Here is an 18,654-nt window from a genome sequence, read left to right on the forward strand (position 1 = left end):
AAAATCCATGTGTTAATGGGTGTACTCAAACACACATGAATGCATATGAAAATTATGTTAACTCGTGTTACTGATGTCCATACACATTTAAACAGCTTTTTTTATTTTTTTCCAAATATAATGAGTGTTTTGATGGACCTCGGTGTCGAAATGATGATCAAATCTAGGCTGTTGCTGACTTGGCTACTTCAACTGAGAAAAAGCAGAGCCCATGACTTTTAACTTAAACTGCTCTTTCTGCTGTGAAAAAGAGAAGATGTTGCTGTGCAAGTGGGTTGTGTGTATGATAAATGCCAAAACTGCAGTTGAATGTAGGGTTACAGCTCAGTGAGGAAGTCCAGACAGTGTCTCAAATGTTGACAGATCATCCGTAGGAGCTCATAAATGCCACCAGAGCCCAAAGATTCAATTAAAAGCTATCGCACTGCATGAAGGGCTGTACATACAAGCACAAGCAGGGGATGAAAAATGGTTGCTTAAGTAGCAATCGAGGTGCCGCTTGCTCATGAGCTGCATACAGTAGCCTGGAAAAAGGAACGTGGAGGATAAAAGAAAAGCAGGACATGGACAAAAATGGGGGAACAGAAACTATGTGTCTGTCTCAGGTTCCAGTCTATATGTTTGTTGGTTTGTTTGTTGGTTTGTTTGTTTGTTTGTTTTGTTATGTTTTCTTTTGTTTTTTTTAATGAGTTGCTTTAAAAGAGTGAGCAGTGGAACTAATACAACCAAATCAAGCCCATGTATGCACAGGAACATGATGCTCAGGGAAGTGTGCCTGGCATCAGAGCAAGTATCTTCCAGGACAAACAGAGCAGTCCTGCTCATTTGTCCTTCCCACACTCCTGAGTTATATCATATACAGAGGTAAAAGCAATATCGGGTGGTATTTTACTTTTCCTGGGGTTTCCAAATCTCTAGGTTTACACCACTTTACTGTTCACACAATACCAGATGGGCAGCAGCTTTGCGACTGCACAAGCAGGGCTGCTGTTTTAGTTTGAGTTCTGCCCCTTGAGTTCAGAATTACCACTAACTTCATGGAAGCCAGGACTTCACTCAGCCATATTGCTACAAGAGCCTATGGCACATCCTTCATGTATGCTCTGGTATCTTCTCTTTTACCTTCGGATTTTTTTTGTCTCACTTCTGTCAAAGCTGAAAAATTCTGGCTTTGTTGTCACTTGAGCTTCCAATTACTGCTGCGTTTCTCTCGTCTTTATTTTTCTAGACTTGTTGAATGCATCTCTTCCCTCTTTTTTCTTTTTCTTCCTCCGCACTCCACCATGCTCTCCACACTTAATACTCTAGCAACAGTCTTGTGTTTTATTAACCAGATTTCAGGCTATCATGGCATCTTTTCTCCACCTTGACCTGTTGGTCACCTTTTGAGAGTTGTTTGGTAGGAGAAAAGCGAGGAGCACAAAGGTGTTTCATCCATCTAACTGTTCTGTGAACACCTCCAGGCATTCTGCTTTGAACCTTGAACCACACATAAGTCAGTGCTCTGGCTCTGATCACAGAATTAGAGAATAATTTAGGCTGGAGGGGATCTCCCTGGGTGACTTGGTCCAACCCCCTACTCAGAACATGTCCAACTTCAAATTTAGAGCCAAGTTTTGAAGTTAGAGCAAAGTCTTGTCCTGCTGAGTTTTGAATATCTCCAAATGGTTTCCAGTTCATCTTCTTCAAACTTTTATTTAAGGAAATCAGCTGGAGAGGACAGTTTCTAGAAGCACAGTGTGGTGAAGTGGAGGTAGAGTGGAGCCTTTTGGTTACAAAGATCTCCTGGGACCAAATGTCAGACTGATGGGAACAATCACAGCTCCATCAGTGAGTTCAAGGGAATAGAACTCATCCGAGGAACTGACTCCATCCTTGAACTCAGGACTTCCAGCAGATACAGTGGAGTAGACCTGGCCTTGACACTTCTGCTTGGTTCATCTTCAGCCATAAACTGAGATGATTCAGCCCAGGGAAACTGCAGTAACAACATTTGTACTAATTACGCTTCTAAGCAGTTCCATGAACCAGAAAAAAAAAGTAGTAAATAAACAAGATGACCTAGTTTAAAAGGTATTGTGGATCCTTTCGGGTCTTCTTATGTGACCTCTGAAATGTGGCTTTGCAGGATTCACCCTGTCAGTGCACTGACTCCAGTTATGCTTGTGTAGCACAGATACACATTTTGCTGGCCTGGGTGGAAAGCCAGCACACTTGACTTAGATAAGCAAATGAAACCTATGAATAAATAATATGCATTTTTCCATGCTGCAAGGCTTCCCATTTCAGCTGGGTCACAGCACAGAGAATGTATAAAGCTTTGTAATCGTCTTTACTCCTGATATGATGATAATGGATGTGACAGAGAGATGCACTTAGCTGCTGCTGGCTGTGCAGCACCCCGGTGTCAACCCTGCTCACACAGCCACAAGAATTAGCATTTAATTCTGAGGGCTGCTCTTTCCCCTTCCAGACAACTCCAAGACATGACTGCAGCAAACCCACATTCTGCATGTGGGCAAGTGCCTTGGCAGCAAATCCACCACTTAAATTCCACTTCGTGATTTCCCTGGGGTGGGAGGCAAAGGAGGGTGTGGAAGTAAAGCAACCATTAGAAACTCTACCCCACCAGAGACCAAGACTGGTGTGTGCACAGAGGAACTGTGTGTTTTGTTCTTTTAACCTAGAATCACATATTCATTTTGGTTGGAAGAGACCCTCAAGACTGAGTCCAACCATTAACCTAACACTGGCACTAAACCATGTTCCTAAGAACCTCATCTATGTGTCCTTCCAATTCCTCCAGGGATGGTAACTCCACCACCTCCCTGGGCAGCCTGTTCCAATGCCTGACAACCCTTTCTGTGAAGAAATTTTTCCTAATATCCAATCTAAATCTTTAAGATTTGTTTTTGACAATCATTTCCTTTCTCCTCTCAGAAAACCCTGAGCGTGCTGCTCTGTATTTTGTCTCCGGAGTGTGCATTGGACTTGTCTTGACCCTGCTGGCCCTGGTGCTAAGGGTGTCCTGCCGAACGGACTGCAAACGCTCCTCTGCCAAAAAACCTCCTCGGGAGCGGGAGAGCGACAGCGACAGCAGTGACAGTGATGATGATTCGGACACCACGTCAGACCTGTCGGCCCGCAGGCACCGCAGGTTTGAGAGGACTTTGAACATGAACGTCTTCACTTCTGCGGAGGAGCTGGAGCGAGCCCAGCGGCTGGAGGAGCGGGAGCGCATCATCCGCGAGATCTGGATGAACGGCCAGCCCGACATCCCAGGGACCAGGAGCCTCAATCGTTACTACTAAGCAATGGGAAGTCCAACCATCCAGCCCTGCACCCTAGGGCTTCTCCACTTGTGATAGAAGAGAGGGAGGGAAGGAATATTACATGGGAGTCTCCCCTTTTCAGGCATGGAGCAGCGTGGATGGACAGCAATAAAGCTTCCCCCCATCTCCCTGACATATTGCTATCACTCCTCTTCACGGACACTTTCCAGTTACAACAGAGGTGGTTGCCAACTTCATTTCTTAGTAGCAGGCAAGAAGGTGACAATTATAGTCCTCCCGTGTGGGACATGGGATTTGGCATGCTGTGGTACGAGTGCTCCTCTCTGGCTGGAGAGAGAGGTTGTCCAGGTTTTGGTGTTAATTTGAGATTTTTTAATTTCCCTTTCCTGAGGACTGTGGGAGAATTGTGAATCAAATGACAAATCTGGAAAGATGATTTGGGAAGGGAGGGGTAAGTGCATCCTGACCGATTGTCTTGTGACTTCAGAAGCCATGAGATTAACCTAATTAAAACCCAACGGCAAATATGACTTGTTAAGAACTGAGGGATGAGGGAGGGAGATTCTTCCATCGTGATATCATCTCGGTGCTTGGATGTTTGCCATAGTGTATTCAGTTATTTATGGCTGTCTTTTTATCTTCCTTTTCAATGGGAACTTTTTTTTTTTGTTTGTTTTTTTACTGACACCTCAGGGATAAAATCCTATTATATTTTTGAGTATGTTCTCCCTGCTGGCCCTGTCAAACACAACCCAACCCACCTCCAACAGTGAAATTATGGTAATATAAGAGATGTGTCAGTGACTAGTGAGAAGTTAACAACCTCAAAGAGGTTGAAAAGGGTTTTCTTTTTTGTTCTGTTTTAAATATATATATATATATATTTGAAGATGCTGCACAGGAATGTGCCTTATTCTTTTTTTGTTTTTGTTGTTGTTAAACTACAGTTTTCCTATGGATAGCAATGCACAATGTTTTATATATTTTATTAAAAAAAAATAAAAAAGAAAAGGTCTATGTTTACCAGAGGAAAACGGAGGCAGAAGAAGCCACATATGACAACAGAATGGATAATAAATGGTAAATAAACTCTGGTTTGCTTCAATACATTTGAATTTGAATCCTCACTTTTGGCATAGGTGTTGCTCAAGAGAGATGCTTTGGAAGAGTAGCACACCTCTGCAGACAATCAGGGCTGACATCTTCTGCATTCAGGAACCTGGAGGCACCTTTCCCTTTGGCTGAAGCCCGTCAGTCTACTTCTGTGGTGCACATGGGCAGGAGCAGCTGAGCAATGTGTTGGTTCTCAAGGGGCCATCCCAAAGCCTACCCGCACCAAAGGAAAGAGTCCCAGTCCTTTCAAGATACTTTGAGTCTGTCCCCCAAACCCAAATCGTACCTGGAGCAGAAACAAATGTTAAGTAAACCAAAAAACAAAAAAATAAAAAGAAAAAGGAAAAAAGGTGAAATATATTTTATTGCTGCCTCAGTTGCTCCATGGAGTGTTCAATGGGATATCATCACCCTACTCACTATCTACATGCTTATTAGTCACTCCCAAGCACCAGTTCACATCTGTCGTAAAACCTGACGTTTTTTCAAGTCTGCACAAGCCCGCATGACTTTGGGATGTTCTCCGCAGTCATTTGGGCATGCTTATGTCTTAAGAGTTCACAAAATTCTGGCAAAGCAAATAATGACCAAAAGCTCTGAATGCCCAGAGTTTTCACCTAGCCTCAAGGAGAGATGACAATGGGTGGAATGGCCTACAAGACGACTGGGGATATTAGAGAATGGTTGCAAGGGTTCTCATCGTGTTCCAAACATCTACACGGTGGGGACAGACCCCTGACACCAAGGGCCTTCTTGGCACTCTTTGGGGTCACTGTGGGGCTCCTTCTCTGGCTGAGGAAAGCTGCACTTGAAGTGCCCACAACTACTCCTGACTCCTGCAGAGTGAGAGCAAAGTTGAGCAACTGCAACTGGTGGTACTGGTAATGTCAGAGATAAGGTTGGCTGGTGAGAGGTGGGTTCGTCTGGGAGGGCAATACTAGGACTGCAGAGCGATTCCTGGTGCTGGACCCATGAAGGTTTGAATGGAAAGACTCAGTATTGACTTGAGATGTAATTTTGCATTAAAAATTTTGTCATGTTTAGAAAAAAAGGAGGAGGCAGGTTCCCAAACGCTGCCTGTGTCACCAGATGCCGTCCTTTAGCCAGAATGTTGAAGATGCTCTGCTGAGCGTGTCAGGGAGCAAAATGACAGGATGAGGTCAGTGGGATCAGTTTTATTGGCTGTGTGTTTCCCCCTATAACAAGATGCAGCCCCTCAACCTTGGTGATTAAGGGACAGCAAATTTTCAGATTTGGAGTGCTGTGTCCTGGGAGAAACCTTGCAAAACTGATTTAAGAAAATACTATAAATGAATGGATTTATGGATATGATTTTCCCAAATGACTTTTTTTGAATAGAGGAAAGAGCAAGTGCAGTAAGTCTGAGTGTACCTCATATGCAACTGAGGGATTAAAATACCTCCTTCAAATGTAAATCACAGCTGAACCCCAGCTACAAATGGATGAACAATCCTCCCTTAGCATTACTAGTGCTGCTGTAAATCTTCCTGTCAAAGCTTGCAAAACAAAGAAGCAGGTTGCACGTGTTGCTTTTTAGAGTCGAGCGGACAAGCCCAGCTCAGCCTTGCCTTAGGTAAAAAGATGTAAAAGAAGTAAACTCACCATCTTCACAGCAAGTGCAACACTTTTTCTTACCTTTTAGCTCCTTTTGTCTCAGGGCCATGCATTTCTAAAAAGGCTTTGACGAAAGAAAAAGAAAGAAATACAATCCTTGGAGCTACTGTAAGTAAAAGACTTGAAGTCATTCTGTAACTATTTCTGGATTTGTCCCAAAAGTGATGAATAGTTTGTCTGGGGAAAAAAACCCAACACAATCGAGATTCGTGGGGCAGGAGTTGGTGGTTTGCCTTGAACTCTATAAACCAATGGAGCAAAAATATTCACCTGGAGTACAGAAGATCTGGATTCACTGCGGGAGTGGGTCAAATACATATTTCTCACCCCATGAAAGAGTATCTTAAGCACACAGAGCTTTGGAATCGTCTGGTTTCAATCTCTTGTGTTGTACTCACTGTGTCATATGAAACATTTAAACACTTGTAGAGCCAGAGAGCAGAGAATACATACTTTTCTACCAAGATAATGCGAAACCCTCTTGTAGGAGGTTATGAATAGCTCTGCTCTCTTACTTCCATGCTCATTTAGTTTTTTACATTAAAGTGAGATATAGTTTCCAAAATAGCACTCTTCATATTCCCCAAGACAGATAAAGGAGTTGAAATCAGCTTTCTCTGTATCATGAATGAATTTCCTAATCCATGACCCTTTGGATAAAATGATGCTGAGGTCCTTTTCCATGTGAGTCTATTCTTCATGCCTCAGATTGCTTTTATAATTTTATAATGGAGGATAGCAGAGCAATCCTGGACTCTGAGTTGCCTGGCCAGTTGGTAATAAGGGGAACCACATAATATTATGTTTAAAGGACATAGTATTGCTGTTGTTGTGTACTGTCTGCTGGGCTGCAGACTCATGGCAGGTGAGCCTTGGGAAGTGCCTGTGCTACACACCTGGACACTTTCATGCTTCTACAAATTACAGGATACGTGGATCAGTAGCCACAGAGTCACACAATCACAGTTTGATAACTTGTCGCATGTTAGCTTTGTAAATGAATGTGATGGGCTGGAAAATTAAGGATACTTCTCCTGGGACAAGGTGAACACGTGGAGATGATGGGTCAGACTTTTGAGAGTCAACTGCACATTTTTTGTCCCCTTGTCTGGTGGGTCAGGTGGGGCTGGTCCCAGAAGTTACGGTTATGTATGGAGAAACCACAGAGAGCTGGTTTCTTCCAGTTAGATACCTGTTGTATTCTCCTGCTCATTCCCCATTGCCCTTGACTCCTCAGGGTTGTTTTCACCTCCCGCTATCATCCTGTCCATCAACACTGACGTCTTTGGCGGACCTGTGTTCAATGTACCCTGAAAATCTCAGTAATATGGAGTTTGCTGCCTTTCCCATGTCCACCTTGGTGTTCATATCATGATGAATTCCAGCCAGTTAATGAGGCATGCCTTTCCCTTCCAGAAACCACAGTGCCACTACTTAACCCCTTGCCTGCCATCTTTCCTGGCACCCCAGGGGCTACACAAATAAAGCGAGCTCACTTAGCTGTTGTACTGCTGGGATGTAAAGCATAGGCTTGTGGTGCTGTGGGGAAACTGAATTTCCTTTTGTGCTACCTGGGCTCTCTTGAGCTTCTGGAGGCGTCACAAGAAATTAATTACCTTAGACTGGCCCAGAAATCCTTCTGCTTACAAGGTCTCTATCATAGTGAAATTTTAATAATTGAATCTGAGTTTCTAGTATCCTTAGATACTCACCCAAAATATTTCTCATATTGCTGTCTGCTCATTAGAATATTTGCAGCTTCACATAATATCCTGTCTTTTTGTCTATTAGTCCGCTTCTGTGGTTGTCTCAAGGGCTGTCGCAGTTAAGCATAATTCACCAAAAAAGCAGTAATGGTTTTAATTAATTGCACCGCAGCTCATCCTTATGTGCATTTACTACACCCCTGGTCTGAAGGTGCTCGCTCCCTTTCAGTGGATTCGGTGGTTTAGTAGAATTTAAACCAATCAATTGCTTTGGGGGTTTTTAATTACTCACCACTGAAGAGACCTATTCCAGCAACAGTGGTGTAATCATCCCCATGTGGAGTATTGCCTCAGGGAGCCCTGGGCCACTGGTGCAACATCACTGTGAGTTCTGCGTCGGATGAACCATGACCACTTGAAAGCTTCTCAGAGGTTCATGTGCGATGGATACTCTCAGAAGTGCATTCTGGTGGACAATTGCTCATATCATGAAAGCCTTACAGCTCCCATGTGGGCTTCTTTGGATGGATAATCAGACTTCATTCCGTCCTCAAGGACAGGGGAGTGCAACTGGCCCGTGATTTCCCTTGAGAGGTGTCTACTTGCTGAGGGGAGATACAAGATACATTCCTTGATTAAAGTCCTGGAAATGTGGCCAGCACTGGTCTGGAGGCAGGTTTGGTGGATATCAGCGCTGATTATCTTTTACTTCTGTCTGCACACCAGTGGGCAGCTCAGGAAAGTCCCCAGAAGGAGAAGAGGTAATGGATCAATGTGTTCCATAATCATCCTCTGATCACAGCCTTTAGGAGGCTGGGGATGGGGACAGGGACCTCCTGCTGCCACACCTGTCCTCACCAAACAAAGATTCCTGGTGCTGCGTTTTCAACAACATCCAGGGGACCAAAGCAACATTCTGCTGCCCAGAGTCTATTGGCATAATACTGGGGCACTGTGATCATGACCATGGGCATGGCCAAGCATTGTGACCTCCAGCACTGTTACTACAACCAATCAAATACAGCAAGATGTGCTCACCTGTTCATTTGGGGCAATCTGATTTTTCATTGCTGGAGGTGTCACTGATTGGGGTGTGGGAATGGACTGGTGCTAAGTTGCCCATCTGCGTGTATGTGTCAGTGATGGATTCACAGTCCATTTGTATGCTTGCACATGGTTCCTTCCCAAACCACTCAGGGTGGTTCAAGTTAGGGTCAGAATCATACAGAAAATATTTCAAAATATGGAGGTATTTTTAATTTAAGAAAATCACTATCTGATTTTATGTTTGGTTTAATATACTTTCTTTTTTTTTCTTCCATCCCAATGACAAAATTAATCGGGAAAATGAAAGCCTCAGCATCACCCCTCAAGACTAGGCAAACCCAAGCATGTTTTATTTTATCCACTTTACAGTAAGAGAATCTAAACTAAAGGGCTTCACAAAAATATTCAATTTGAGAATTTTTTTTTTGTTTCAATTTAAAGAACTTAATTTTAAAAGTGAGTTCTCCAAGAAGTATATAATAGTTTCTCATGACCCATCCTTCTAGAGGAACTTGTAATGAATGGAGGGGCGTATGACACTGTGTTAACGCCTAATCCATTCTTTGGAAGCATTTTTCTTTGAGATGTCCCTCCTCCATCCCTCGCTTGCTGAGTAACTTACATTCCTCCTCCTGTTTCCCATATACATTGCCCAGCTATGGCCAGGACAGTAAATTGCGGCAGACCACATTCCTGTGGCTGATCTTTCCTCTTTCTCTATTTCTCTTAGCTGACTGGGGACCTGTGCTACCTGTTTTTGACTAACCGCTGAGGCAACCCCACATTTTTCATGGCACTGGAATGGATTTTTGGATCTACCATTTTGCTGCTGAACAACATATGGATTGGGGAGTGGAAGGGAAAAATCCAAACCTGGTTTGGGATTTTTTCCCTGTTGAAGGATATTGTTCTGAGCAAAGCTGGGTGACTCTGAAGGAAAGCAAATCCTCATGCTGAGGCTGAGCTTGAACAGGGCAATGCAGTCTTAAGAGGGACCTATTTCTGCCAAGACTTTGCACCTTCTGCCAAATCTGAACATTACCACTTCGGCACCTCCTGAGAACTTTAATAATTTCTCCTGTAAAATAAGCTTATGTTTTTGGAGCAACTGCTTTCTGAGGACAAATAGTGACAGCAGATGGGAACAAAGTCAAATTTCTTTCTTTGAGCTATGAGAAAACACCTTTCCCTTTCTATTATGACTTCATGAAGAAATATAAACTATAATGATGTGATGGAAAGTGGCATTTAAAAACCCTGAAATGGGAGATCTAAGTGAAAGGTATATTTCTTTACAATTTCTGGCAGAGCACTGTCTTGGCTTGTTTATTTTCTGGTTGTGTTTAGAGTTTGATACTATTCTACATTCTGAGTGAAATATAAACTCCCTGCAGCACTTTTCTGAGGATGCAGGGCCATGCTGGAAAAACATCTTTTGACTTTTAAAGAGGCAGCAATTTGTACATTCCATTTCTTGCAAAGGTCTTTAAAATCCCTTTTTATGTGGAATGGTCCTCACCTCAGTCTCAGCATAGGGGGACTTTTATTTAAATTAATGAATTGGTTAAAAAGGACAAAAGTAGTTCTCCTTCCTCCAGCTCCTGCATTTTTGGAGTCCCTAGACCACCCAGAAACAGCAGAGCTCAGAGACATCTGATGCTTATTCTAAAATGTCCTTCATGTGAATTTTCATTTCTGGAGCTCACGCTGCACTGCCCCAAGGTAACAGACCCAGAAGTATCTGTCAGTGTTGGTGTTTCAACCCTTAGCTGCCATAGGTGTTCAAGTTCCTAATGTGGTTACAGTACCAGTAAAGCACCTGTGTATTTCTGGCATTTTTCAAAAGGGTAATTCAAGAGAAAAAGTTCAAGAGGGCTCAAGCAAACCAATGTGAGTCAGAACCAGTGACTCTGTGTGCAAAACCAATGCAGGAATTTTCTCCTGCAGCTGGAAGTGATCTGGCAATGACAAGTATGCTTCTGAGAACTGATTAAAAAACAAGAGAAAGTGCTTGTTAATGATGGAGCCTGAAGACTAAAGATCTCACCAGACTTCCAGAGGATGTTTTGCCTAGGAGGAAAGGTTGAATGCTGTCTGGCAAAACCCTGAAAGTGCCACGTACAACCTTGGTGTATTTTTGAGACTCCCCTGATGCTTCTTGCACTATGGCAGCATCTCAGTAGGCTTGCCTGTCTGGATCTATGTCAGGGTTTACAGTTCCATCCATGCTGGATCCCTTAGCAGGTTGCCTTGTGGACCAGGGTCAGACAAACACCACCAGCACAAGAAGGGATGAGGCTGGTGAAGCTGAGCCTCTTCCCAGTCCACTTGCTTAGGGCTGGGTCCACCAGGGAATCAGCTACTTGCTCCTTGGTGACTCCCTCCTGCCCCAAACGTATCTGTCTACACACCTTATGTCCTTCTATACCAAATATGTGTGGGGCAGCTGGGAGCGCAAACCTCCTGCTCCCTCTGAGATTGTTTCCCCACTTCCAGCTCTGCTTCCTACCTGGTGGCAGCATCATGGCTTTCCCTGCATGGAGGGATCTGCATAGGAGGAAAAGGGATGACTGCAGTGATGGGACAGGCAGCAGCATCAGAAGGCTGGGGGCATGTAGATGTGGTTGTCATCCAGGATTCCTGGTGGAGAGAAGAGCAGAAGTTGTGAAAAACAACAGATTTTGGAAAAAAGAGAGTCCCTCGATTACAAGCACCCCACTCCCCAACCTCAGCGCCTTCCAAAATCCCTTCCAGCTATAGTCCTTCTGAAGGCTGGAGAACATAGGTCACAAAACAGCCTCAAGTAGGCTAGACAGTCCTTTTAGAAGAAAGCCCAAAACTTCAGAGTTTTATTTACAGAACATGACCCTCTTTCATCAGTGAAGACTTTTCTTGGTGCGGAATAAGTTTTGTTTAAAAAAAGAAATATCTCCTTTCTTCTTGCAAATGGCTTAGCAGGGCTGGTGCTGTATGGCCAATTCAGTTCACTGGTGTGAAGTAATTTATCACAGGCATATTTATACACTGGCTATAAAATATACTTGGTTTTCAAGGATGGAAAAATGCCATTTGAATGTGAACTAATTATATTTACTTCCTTGTTGTAAATTGCCATTCAAAAGCAAAAGCAACACTGATAGCCATTAATGTTTATGCTTTATACACTCACACAGACCTCTTGCAGTGAAAAGATGGTGTAAATAATTTCTGAATGTGTCATTTTTATTTGGACCATTTCCAGTTTATATCAAGTTATTAAAGTCCCAGAAAACAATACAAAACATAACAACACAACAACAACAACATAGTTTTTGACTGGTAATCTGGAATGTTTTCAATTAAAAATTGCCTGACAGGAAGGAGTTGAGAAATCCCATTACAACTAACCCTTTTCCACAAATCTGCTTTCCTTATTTATTTAGTCATTTATTTATTTGTTTGTTTATTTTTAAACAAAGAAATGTTTTGCTGAAAACTTCTTGGCTAATTCTACTAACCAAAATACAATGAAGCTGAAGCTAAAGTCAGGCTGGACATAAAACCGACTTTTTCAACATGAGCGATGATTTGAGATTGGAAGAAATTAGCACATGTTGGCTTCTATGTGACTGGGGAATTTTGTAATCAGAGTAGGGGGTTTCTGAATCACATATTTCATTCTGGATCAGACAGAAATTCAGAGACGGCCTTGACATATGTGGTACAGAAGTGATATTAGATGGTCTGAAAAGCTCCTACCAGTCGTATAATGTATGGCACTGAGACCCTCTTCCTCAGGCAATACACTGCCTTCAGCTAAATGCAAGAGTGTGCTATGGCTCACAGTAAGAATAGAGCAATCTAAGCAACAGCATAGAGCTATTCAACACCCTCTTCTAGCTAGTGGTCCTGCCCATGGTGTGACTTCTGTTCCTGAGCAATAGCTGGCCCCATTAAGGGAAACTGGCTTGTTATAGAAGTAGTCACTGGAGATTTTCCTTTTGCTTATGTGGCTAAGGAGCTGAAAGTCCTGGTTTCACTTTCCTAGCATCACGTTCATGTGCTCATTGGAGGCTCCTGATGGGACCTGGGTCCTCTCAGTCTGGCAAGTGCTTGCCAGGGTTTGCAGTGAGCATTCATGCAGTTCTGAGGGGAAAAAAAGACAGTTTGTATTCAGAGCATGTCTCGGGGCTGAGAGAGGAGTTTGGGAGGAAAGGAGGCAGAGGAAGAATTTGATGTGTGTGTGGCACTTTCTCAGCCATCACTCAGAGGCTCAGACTTCTCCAGCCCTTCTTCTCGTGTGAAGATTGATGGTGTGGCAGGGGTAAGTTGTTACTGATGATGCATCAATGATTCCACCAATCTCTGCAAAAGCCCTCCAGGCTGTTGGCATTGGACACTCAGAAATTAAACAACAGCCATACTGAGGGGTGACAGCTACCTTCAAGTCCCTCAGTGAGTGGTATCACCATTAATGACATGGTTCCACGTTCTCGTTTCCTGAGTGCAATGGGTAATAATGAGGTATTTCTTTGCAGATTATCACTCCCTTAGGCTTAATTTCCTGGAGCCATGTGCCAACTGCCTGTAGAACTCTATCATGGCTTGCAATGGCTGCTCCCGCTGTTTTGTAGGGTCATGAGAGTGTTGGGGTGCTTTGCAAAGAGTACATTCACAACATGTCTTTGAGGAAAAAAGCGCGTTGTTCTGATTAGCATGTTCATCTCAGAACTGGGACTGAAAATCAGGGAATAATCAAGATCAAAAATATCTCTCTACCTTAGTTTGGGCATGGTACCATGCAACAGTATTGTGTCTAGTGCTTGACCATCATCCGAAGAGGTTTGTACAGTATCACAATACTCCTTTAGATGTCCAGGGTACAAGGATGTTCGGAGACAATAGGGCAGTGAGATACTTAAAGTCAGTGGAGTGGAGTAACCACGAAGCTTAAGATAGGTTCCTTTTGGGTCATCTATGCATGGTCTTTATATATTTAATCAGAGATGTTTTTCCCAATTTTGCTTAGATGGGAAAGCATTGTCTAGTGCTCAAATAGGAAACTGAAGAGATTTCAAGAAGTCTCTTGCTCCTTGTGATGAGTATGAACTATTGCTTGGACATATCAATGATGTGAGAGAATGACTGTTGCTGACCTTATGAGAAAAACAGAAGTACAGGTGCACTCTCGTATATAATAAAAATACCTAGAGCAAAACAGTTTAAAAAGCTGGTAGAGCTTCCATTTTAGTGTATGAAATACTGATGAGCTCAAGGTCTGGGGAAGAAACTTGCATTTATTAGCTCAATGCAGGACACTAAATATTGCTTCAGTCACTTGTCTCAGAACCAACCATCTCTCAGAAGACCTTTGCAATGTGATTTATATTTTCAAATGTCTGAAGGCAAGGTTGCCTTGGTTGTGATTTTTTTTCATCTTTCAGCCTCAATTCCATATGCCATGTGGTTCTAGCATCATATTTTATCTTTGCTTTTATTCATAGAATGGCCATATCAATAAAAATAATTTCCTTACTGACCTTCTATCAGTGTATTCATCCTGTTTCAAAGGGCATATTGTCCTTCATTGCCTTATAACTGCAGAGGTAAGATAACTTAGTGGTGATGTGTATTTTGAGCCATCATGAGTCTGTGGCAAAGATGCTTTATAAACAAGACACTGTGCACAGTGCAGCTACACGCTGTGGCTTGAAACTGAGTGTCCACAATTTTGCAGCCAGAAATTATTTTGTGACTTATGTTAAAAAGTTGTCCCTGAGAATTAAGGAAGTTTTTGTTGTCTTTCATCTCCAAAGTCCTCACCATGATCACGTCTATAGAAGTTACTCCTTCTGTCTTTTTGCATATGAATGTTATGAGTACTGAAGAGCTCATGATCTCAAATGCAGGCCAGACTTTGCTGGTGCCCAGAGTCTGGTGTTTGCTTTTCTTTTTCTGAGTGAGAACTGATGTGATAAGTTAATATTGAATTTGTAGGGGTCTGAAGAGCACAACCCAGCTCTTGCCATAACTGCTTGAGCTTTTAATTCACAAAACTAAGAAACATTTTCAAGATCTTGGGTTTTGGCCCAGAGAGTTCTTTGTTATCCCATGAGAAAGGCAAACTTCAGCTGGAAAACTGGAAGCACATTAAGATGTATGTATATGTATAGATATGCACTCACAAGCACCTATAAATGAAGATGCTCAGACCTTTATCTTAGTGATTAGGCATTCCTTTGGAAAATGGGCACTGTTCATTTAATGACAATAATATATTCATTTTATTTTATGGGGATCCACCTCAAAGAGTCTTATCGAATTTTTATGTTTTTATGTATACTTAAAGATTTTGCATCCAGCACTGGAAAGCTGCAAAGTTTAGCAAGAAAGAGTTTAGCACCAAAACTCAAGAGCAACACTTACCTCGGGTAGGGCAGTTCTGGTGGAACAGGACTGCCTATCTCATCATCCTTTGTGGCAGCAGCAAACAACAACTGTCTTCTCACAAAAACTGTTGAGGGTTGTATGGAGCAGTTTCTGGCCCCCTAAAGCTGTAGCTTTTGAGAATGTGACCCTGCATTTATAGAAAAAAAAGCTATATCCGAATCAGGGCTTGACTGCTGGTCTCTGTGAGCCGTCTGCCTCCATGTTTAACATTTCAGTCTTCCCAATGATGCTTTTGTCGTTGTTCATTCAACTGTTCTTGTCATTTGCTCATGAATTTCAGGCTTAACCCTCCCAGCATGTACACTGATGTATGGAAATGCTTCTTCATTCAGGTAAAGCAGATGTAATGCAGTAGATCTTTCATTTGAATAAAGACCCACCAGGAGAACAGATGGTAAAGGGTCTGATTTTCACTCTATGCTGCTTGTTTACATCACATTATTTTTAGTGGTTGATGTTTCTTTTTTTTTTTTTTTTTTCTGTAAATAAGAGGTGAAGAAGGCCCTTGCAACTGACTTGTTAGTTAAAAGCAAATGAACTACATAGAAGCTTCTACATTGGCGTATTATAAGATGCAACAGCACTGACTTCAGGAGAATTATGTCGATTTAGGTTGTATGAGAAAGAAAATAACCAAATGCATCAATGACATCAGCTAAAACTCCATCACAATCAACAAATCTGTACAAGTTAAAAGTATAATGTTCTACTTTTGCTAAAAAGAAACCCAACTTATGCCCAAAGCAGACCTAGTTTTCTCAGATACCTCATGTACAGAACAACAATATGCGTCTCTTTGCCTACTTAGTTGAAATTGAGGTAATTTTCCATGTTGTTAGAATCTTTTCTGCTTAGTTGCTAGAACAGTCTTTTGTTTTGGATTTAGTGTGATAACAATGAGATAGAACCCTGGGACAGAGGTAATGTTTTCTTTCAGTAACTTTCCAGTTTTTGGGATTTCATGTGAAAAGAATCTGAGAACTCACAGATATCTTGGCTGTTGCCAAGGGGACGAAGGACTTTTTCTACTGTCCAGTTGCAGACGCAAGATAGCAGCTGAGAGGAAACATAATGGGAGAGGACCTAGTATGACACCTAATTGATCAGTGAGCTATTTCCTACCATTAGTGTCATGCTTGGTATAAAGCTGGAGCCAGCACTTCCCACTAGTTTGTTCAGGTTTTCCAGTTCTTTGGTTTAGTTAGTTTCATTCCACTTGGAGTCTGGTGTTAGTTCATCCTTTTGCCATTCTGTTGTTTTGAAGTTGGCCTTTGGGCCTTTTTGCCTTTTGCTTTTTTGGCTCTCTCACTGGGATCAGCTTTTTGGGACCAGTGTGCTCTTCTCTCCAGGACTGGTTGTTCAGCATGACTGGAATTTCATGGAGGATTGCACTGAATATGATTTATTTTTTATATATATATATATATTATTGTTGTCGTTGTTATTAGTAGCATATTATTATTATTTTATTGTCTTGTTAAACTGTTTTTATCTCAACCCACAAGTTTCTCCCTTGCTTTTCCGTTCTCTCCCCTATCCCGTTCGAAGGTTGGGGGTACTAAGCAAGCAGCTATTGTGGTCTTAGCTGTGGGCTGGGATTAAACCACAATAGTCTGTTGGACTCACTTGTGCCTTTGCAAACAGGAGGCAAGAAGTAGGGATGTGACTAGCACCGCATCAGTGCATGTAAACAGGAGGACCGTGGTCTCTGACTGTAACAACTAATGAGTAACTGAAGATAACAACCACTTATTTTGATACCTTTGTTCTGCACTATTTCAATGATGTAAAGTTTGGATTTGGACCAAGCTTCTCTTGGTATTTCCTAGGACTTGATTCTGATCAGGCCTTTCTACTGGTGTTAAGTGAGAGAACCAGTGCTAAACAGGAGACTGTTTGGTGGAACATTTCAGGGTTGGTATCCAGTGCTTGAAATAGCAGTTATGCTGTATATTCTCTTTCCTGGTGTCCCATTAGAGCTGCAAGGCTAGGTTATACATTATTCAAGACCCAGCAGCTGTGATTTTGGGATTGATTCTTTTGGGAACTGATTACTTGTTTATGGAAGTAGATAGGCTCTGGCTGAAACACGTCCTCCAAGTCTTACTCATGAACAGCAAACTGATCTCCAGATGTCATCGGTACGTTCCTGCAGCTCTGTACCACATCTGGGCTCTGTCTGCCCACGGCTGCTGTCAGCTCAGTATCACTGGCTTCTCACAATGAAGCTTGAAGCTGGGCAGGCTGCATTCCAGTAATGGACTTCTGAAAAATTAATCCACTCTGACAAATTAACAAAAAGAAACCTTGGATCCTTCCCAGATATGTACTGAAAACACCATTTGAGCTAAGAGATGTCAGCTCTTCAGTGTTAATCATAACCAGAAAAACATGGCATGGCCATCATTAGGTGGGCTGGTTTCCTGAGAGTTTTCTCATCAACTCTGTTCTGACTTTTCCAAAGGCAAAGCCATGTACACAACTTGGTGTTCATTTCTTGTGCACAGCAAGCAATTTATAATGTTCATCTTGAGTTTTGGGAGAAAAAAAATATCTTTTAAAGGCAAAAGCGTAAAACCAGAACTAATGAATCATGGGCATTAGTCAAGAGATCAGTGCTTTTGTTTAGGCTGGAAGAAATGAAGTGCTCTGAATAATAATCCTGAAATTGAGCTGGTACAGGGAAAATAATTTACCACAGGGTTGTTCTCACTCTATAACTGTTCAATCAGAGTGCATCAGGATTAAGCTTTGGCTTGGAGCAGAGTTTTCAAAAGTTTTCATTATTTCTCCCACTCCACTCTTGTGAAGGCTCTAGAAGATGTGTCCTTAATGTTCTTTGGGCTTTGCAACACCCAGCTCCTAGCTAAGTCATGTAACCTAGGTAAATTCACAGCTCTGAGTAGAAGTTTAGGTCTCTAATACAATATCCATCCTCATGTCTTACTTGCTCCAGGCCTTGATGTTCAAAACACAGTTTATGTATTCTGAGAATTGACCTGCCTCATGGTTGATGTGAGACAGACTCTGGCACCACTTGGCAAGGCCTCAGACTCGAAAGAAGTTAGTTGCTGTGGTTCTTTCCCTGTTGCATGATGCTATGTGCATGTTGTGTGCCAACTACGTAAGAACAAACACAAGGCACTACTAGACACAGCCCACTGTCATGAGATTGCTGTATGAGGTGGCCTGAGAGATATGTACAACTGAGATGATACCAGTTCCAAGCAAGTAGAATGTGGCTTTGAAAACAAACCACCATCTTGTGGATAGGTATGCAGGTACCAGGCAAAATTATCTAGTGTCACAGGCTGGATTTTATAGAAGGCCTAATGTAGTAAAAATAAAACAAAGCAAAATACACTGACTCAGGTCCCACTGATACAACGGTTAAAGCTGTTGTTGAATTTGAGGCAAGAGTGAGGGCTTTG

General features: G+C 42.3%; 1 protein-coding gene across 4 annotated transcripts in view; it reads left to right on the forward strand.

Annotated features, from left to right (window-relative positions):
• The window catches only part of EVA1A (eva-1 homolog A, regulator of programmed cell death), a 214,253-nt gene extending 209,855 nt beyond the window's left edge, over positions 1–4,398 (forward strand). For all 4 annotated transcript variants that reach the window (XM_065834938.2, XM_065834939.2, XM_071807118.1 and 1 more), the window contains one exon: positions 2,941–4,398. In XM_065834938.2, coding sequence (XP_065691010.2) covers positions 2,941–3,311 — 371 coding nt within the window. In that variant the 3' untranslated portion in view covers positions 3,312–4,398. The remainder of the gene's footprint in view (positions 1–2,940) is intronic.
• The last annotated feature ends 14,256 nt before the right edge of the window (positions 4,399–18,654 follow it).

The sequence above is a fragment of the Patagioenas fasciata genome, chromosome 3 (genome assembly GCF_037038585.1).
Source record: "Patagioenas fasciata isolate bPatFas1 chromosome 3, bPatFas1.hap1, whole genome shotgun sequence".
Taxonomy (NCBI): Eukaryota; Metazoa; Chordata; class Aves; order Columbiformes; family Columbidae; genus Patagioenas; species Patagioenas fasciata.